At 64.8% G+C, this 5,713-nt stretch overlaps 1 protein-coding gene across 1 annotated transcript; it reads right to left on the reverse strand.

Moving 5' to 3' along the window:
- Positions 1 to 2,249: 2,249 nt before the first annotated feature.
- Positions 2,250 to 3,340, reverse strand: LOC106147166 (microtubule-associated protein 1S-like; the record flags this gene model as incomplete). Its single annotated transcript, XM_013507234.1, is given in 2 exon segments — positions 2,250 to 2,819; positions 3,108 to 3,340. Coding segments are annotated over 2 exon segments (389 nt in total), but the record flags the coding sequence as incomplete, so codon positions are not given.
- Positions 3,341 to 5,713: the final 2,373 nt, after the last annotated feature.

A 5,713-nucleotide genomic window follows, 5' to 3' on the forward strand; every position in this document is an offset into this window, starting at 1 on the left:
CTCCGGCCGGCCCGGGCTGTGTGCCCTGCGCCCATGGGGGCCACAGTGAGGCAGCACAGTCGCGGGCGCAGGCGGCACTGTAAAGTCAAGTCCTGTTAGGCCGCCTTCGCGTGAACACCGCTGGCAGTGACCACAGCTCCGCGCCCCGGGCGCCGGGTCCCAGGCAGCGCGGCGGCCCAGGCTGGCGACCGTACCGCCCCGCCCCGTGGCTGGGTCCAGGGCCTGTGCTCGCCTGCGCCTAGAGGAAGGGCAGCGCGTGCGGGGCGCAGGAGCCGCGGTGTGGGCTGTGGGAGAGGGGCCGCGGGGGCAGCGCGCACACCCAGCGACCGCAGGAGGCCGGGCCAGACCGCGCAGAGCCCTTCCCGGCCGTTCCTGGGCTGCAGCGCGCTCTGTGCTGGCACTTTTGGTTTCTCTCTCCTGGCAGAGACTATTCAGTCTATGATCTGTTTCCATCCTAGCAAGGTCCTTAACCAGGGGGAAAGCGCAGTCAAGACACCCCAGGATACAGCTTTGAGCTCTCTCCCTTTTTGTAAACAACGCTGTCATTTCCGAATTGAAAGCTAAAAGGAGGAAATTGTGAAGTTCAAGGGGAAACCCTTTCTGCCCTGTAGCCTACAAGTGTCCCTGCCCCACCTGGCCGCGGCCAGCAGGGCCTGACCTCACACTGGGCTGGGTCGCCATGGCCCCCTGTGGCCGCCTGCACTGAGGACCCGTGTCCTGTGGGCACCAGTGGCTCCCCCAGCACCCGCCTGGCCTGCCGGGTTGGGGCTGTGACCCCTGACCTCGCCATTTGCATTTCAGGGGGCGAATCGGGGACGCAGGGCAGCTGTGGGCACTGGTGACGGAAACAGCAGCCTACACGGCTCGAGCTCGCTGAGGGGCCGCCAGCCTCGGGGACCTCGGTCATGTGTGGGCTGCCGGGTGTGTGACCGCGAGCGTGTGGTGAGTGATCACGAGCGCATGGCGGGTGAGGCCTGGCGGTCCTTGCGACGTGTGTACGGGACCGGGTGAGGGCATGCGTGGGAGCGTGCCTGAGAGCGGGCACCAGGGCAGCGGGACCGCAGCTGCTTCCCTCAGGGACGTGGTGGCCGCGCTGGCTTCAAGGTCGCGGTGACAGCGGCGGGGACGCTGGGCTCGGTGTGGCCCGGGACCCCCGAACCCACTGCCTTCCAGCCGATGGAGGAGACGCCCGGGCCGGGACAGCCCTGGGGGTGTCGGGGCCCAGCCACCCCGGGACCTGGCCTCGGGCCTCCCCTAGAGACGCCCGCAGCCCTTGGCCCAGTGCCCGCGTTGGTGGCACCCGGGGCGGCAGGCTCGGCCCCTTGGGGACGTGGACTCCACACAGCACTCAGACGGCGAGGGGCCGGAGGAGCAGCGTCCGCAGCCGCGTCTGGCGGGGAGGCCACGGGGAGCACCGGGGCGTTTCGGAAAGGTCGCGGAAGGACGTCCTGTCGGGCGGCCACTCAGTGCCGGCGAGGGCATCGCAGGAGGGGGCGCCGTGCCAGAGCCCAGCCCGGCTCCCGCTCCACCCCTTGCTCCGCAGAGCCGGCGTCCACGCTGGCGGCTGGGGTCCCCGCGGCCCGACCCCCGCTCTAGCTGCGCCCCATCTCAGCTGGCAGGCCCAAAGCACCCCGGGCTCACCGCCGCTTTCCCCGTCACCGGGACAGGACTAGGAGGCGGTCCTGGGGTTCCTGTGCTGACCCCGGGCGCCTGCCTGGAGGACGTCTCCCAGGAAAGGCCTGGCTGTGACGGCGCCGCTACGACCCAGCGGAGGACGTGCAGCACTCGGGCCTGCTCTGCTCTCCCAGGTCCACAGGCCCCGCCGAGCGGTGCTGGGCAGGGCTCAGAGCCAGGTCCCCTGGGCCATCCCCTCGGGCAGCTCTTTCGAGGGCGGGGCACCCAAGGACCACAGCGTGGCGCCGGGCAGGTGCCTGTGAAGCCAGCTCAGGTCTGGGCTGAACCTCGCCTGCTCTGTGTGCCGTCCACATCAGGGACGGCTGCGGGGCCAGGCGCACGGCGGAGCGCAGGTTCAGCACCTGGACAGGGCTCCCCGCCGCCCCACCGGGCTGAACCGCAGGGTGTAGAGCTGCCAGCACCGCAGCAGCCGAAGCGGCCGACCCTGGAGCCCCAGGCTGACTCCCTCGGCGCGACCCCAGTGAGCAGTGGCTCGCCCAGCCACCCTCGGCCGCCTCAACTCGGAGGTGCATGATTCCTTCTTGGCTCCCGGCAAAATCACGCACAGACCTGGGTGGGGTCACAATCTGAACAGACGGTTTCTTGGGGGTCGCCAGTTGGCCCAGGGTACATGGTGAATTACGTAACATTAAAATATGTACGTTGCTCGTTGTGGTGGCACATGCCTACTAGCCCAGCTATTCTGGAGGCTGAGGCAGGCGAATCCCAAGTTTGAGGCCAGCCTGGGCTACTCAGCAGACGGTCTCAAAATAAAACAATAGGAGTGCCCTTGGGCCCAATTGCCAGTACTGCCGAACACCCCAAGAGCAGGTGAGTGACACTGGGGGCCTCCCCATGCGCAAGTCATCAACCGCCGGTCTGCCGCGGGGGCCGCAGCGCCGCCCTCAGAGCCAGCCCAGGCAGGCGGCCGCTAACTCGGCTCACTGCGGCCGAGGCCGAGCTGCGCGGCGGTGCAGTGCTCACGCCAGCTAGAAGACCAGCTTGCAGGCCGGGAAGGCGTCGTCCTCCGTGAACACCATGCTGTCGCTGCCCAGCACGCGGATGCCCAGGGCCGGGTGCTGCGCGTGCGTCTCCTCGTACCACTTGCGCATGGCCGCCGAGTCAAAGGTGGGGATCAGGGTCACCTGCGGGTGGGACCGACAGCCCGGTCACGGGCGCTCCGGCCTCCCCGGCCTCTGCGTGGCCACTCGGCCCCGGGCTGTGTCCACACGCAGCCCCAGACCCTCGGGGAGACCCCAGCCGCCAGCCGCCAGCCCCACCTGCACAGCCCCGCTCCCCCCGGCTGCCCTCACACGGAAGCAGCCCAGAGCCACGGGCAGGTGGGGAGTCACCCGCAGCCTGGAGTCCTGCAGGCCCCGCGGGCGCAGCCGGGTGGGCAAAGCCCGTGCCCGGGGCCCCGAGTGGCCGCGCACCTGCAGGTCTCGGTCCCACTGCCGCTTGGCCTCCAGCAGCGCATCCAGCACAGCCCGCAGCCCCTGCTCCCGGTGCTGGTCCTGCCCGCTGACGACGTAGCACAGCGCACGCACTCGCAGGAAGAACTCGGCGTCCAGCGGGCCCGCGCTGCTGCCGGGCAGGTAGGCCAGGTCCAGGTAGGCCGGGGGCCCCGGCGGGCAGGCAGCCACTGAGGGCCGGCTGCTGACTGGACCTGTGAGCAGAATATGAGGGTCACCAGCTGGACCCTGCAGTCCTCCTGCCTCAGCCTCCCGGAGTGCGAGGGTTTCAGGCTGTGCCTCCCCACCCGCCCACGTCCACCTTCTCTCTACAAACACCCCGGGAACCCTGACTGTGTGCCAGAAGCCCAAGGGGGATGGGGAGGGGACCCCAGGTCAGGGCAGGAAGACCCATGGGACGGTCTTCCCGGCGCACTCAGGCGACGCAGGCATCTTCGAGTACCGCACCCCAAGTGACCCATGCTGGGTGTCACCCACTCGGGGTGCCCAAGCAGCCCGCAGCCCTGTGGTGATGACCGGGCACAGCGTGGAGCAGGAGGGAACCAGGCCGGGCAGCACTGCACACCAGAGGGGACCTGGGTGGGCCTTGGCGCAGGCAGCAGGCGGCTCCACAGCTGGGGACCCAGTCCTGGCCCCTGCACACAGTGCGCCTCAGGACGTCACGATCTCAGCAGCACTTCCCTAAAAGCCACACGAGGAAGGCGCCGCGAGCCATGGACAGCCGGACACACAGCCGGGGCCTCCCACCCCCAGCCGGTGACTCAGCCTCCAAGAGGAAGGGTGCTTGGCCACAGGCCACACCACGCTGATCCCGGCCTTCACAGACACTGCAGCTGCACGGCCACAAGCTCCGGGGAGTCATCACAGAGACAGAAAGCAGGGCGCCGGAGCAGCAGACAAGAAACGAGGAGCGAGGGCCCCAGGGGCAGTTCTAGCTGTGCCACTGCAGTTCTGGAGGCGGCCGGTGGCACCAGCGGTGAATGCCACCCAATCATACATTTAAAAATGGTTGCCAGAAAGGCCGGGCATGGTGGTGCACACCTGTGATCCCAGCACTCAGGAGGCTGAGGCAGGAGGATCACTGCGAGTTGAGACCAGCCTGGGCTACACAGCAAATTCAAGGCCAGGCTGAACTGCACAGTGAGACCTGTCTCAAAAACACAAAAACAAAACAAAAAACCATTGCCAGGGGTAGTGGGCACACCTTAATCCTGGCACACTGGGAGGTGCTGGAAGACTGTGAGTTCCAACTCAGCCTGGAACTCAGCAAGACCCCGGCAGGAAAAACCGAAAGGCCTCAGATGTAGCGAGATGCACAGGCCCCGGGGCCCACACCCAGCACCACCTGTAAGAAGGTCCAGGCGGTAAGCTTCATGCATTCTAACAGTTTCTTAAAACTGAGAAAAAAGGCCAGGGATAGAGCTCAGGGGCACAAGCACCTGCCTGGCAAGTGCAAGGTCCTGAGTTCAATTCCCAAAAAAAAAAAAAAAAAAAAAAAAAAAAAAAAAAAAAAAAAAACTGAGAAAAAATTAAAAGCACAGTAGACCAAAGACATTCACCTCAGCCAGGTGAGCCACGTGGGCCCACAGGAGCCTGCTGTCCCCTCCCTGAGGGACCCCAGAGAGCGGTGCAGGGGTCAGCACCCGCATGGCCCTGAGGACCCTGTGCCAGGGAGGGGACCTGGGTGCAAGGCCAAGCGCGACACACTTCGCATCCCGCGCACAGTGAGGACTCACACGAGGGCTGCGGCTGCAGGCTGGGACTTCACCGCGGGCACGTCCTGGTGCCCATCTGCACCCTACACAGGAGCTGGCCACCACAGGACCCAACACAACGGGCTCAGCAAGCACACATGCGCCCTCGGGAGCCTCTCCGGCACCAAGCTTCCTGACACCCTCGTCCCTTCTAACCACCGAGCGTCATCTGCATGGAACCCGCCCATCCTCCACCGGCTCAGCCCACTCTGCATGACGTAGGACACCCAAAAAGCTATGCCGTCACTCACAGAACAGTGGAAAGATCAAATCTGTGCACATTAGCTGTCTGTTTTTCTTCTGCCCCTGGAGACTGACCCAGGTCCTTCACACCGAGCTGCACCCCAGCCTCTGCTACCTTTTGAGACCAGGTCTCAAGTTGACCTGGTGGGACCCAAACTTGCAGTCCTCCTGCCTCAGCCTCCCAGAGTGCTGGGAATGCAAGTGTGCGCCACCACACCTGGGGTGTTTTTCTTTTGGGTTTTTATTTTTCCTTTTTTTTTTTCTTTTTTTTAGTTTCTTTGATCTGGGTTAGTTTAATCTCTGCATTTGGGACCTGAGGATATGCAAGGCTATGCAAGACTATTAAAATTACAGCTTGGTACAGTGGCGCACACCTGTAATCTCAGCACTTGGGAGGCTGAGGCAGGAGGATCATTGCAAGTTTGAGACCAACCTGGGCTACAAAGTGAGCTCAAGGCCAGCCTGAACTACATAGCAAGACCCTGTCTCAAAAAAACAAAACAAGGGGCTGGGGATTTAGCTCAGCGGCAAAAGCACCTGCCTGGCAAGCGCAAGGTCGTGAGTTCGGTT

The sequence above is a fragment of the Chinchilla lanigera genome, unplaced genomic scaffold (assembly GCF_000276665.1).
Source record: "Chinchilla lanigera isolate Chin_1 unplaced genomic scaffold, ChiLan1.0 scaffold00123, whole genome shotgun sequence".
NCBI lineage: Eukaryota > Metazoa > Chordata > Mammalia > Rodentia > Chinchillidae > Chinchilla > Chinchilla lanigera.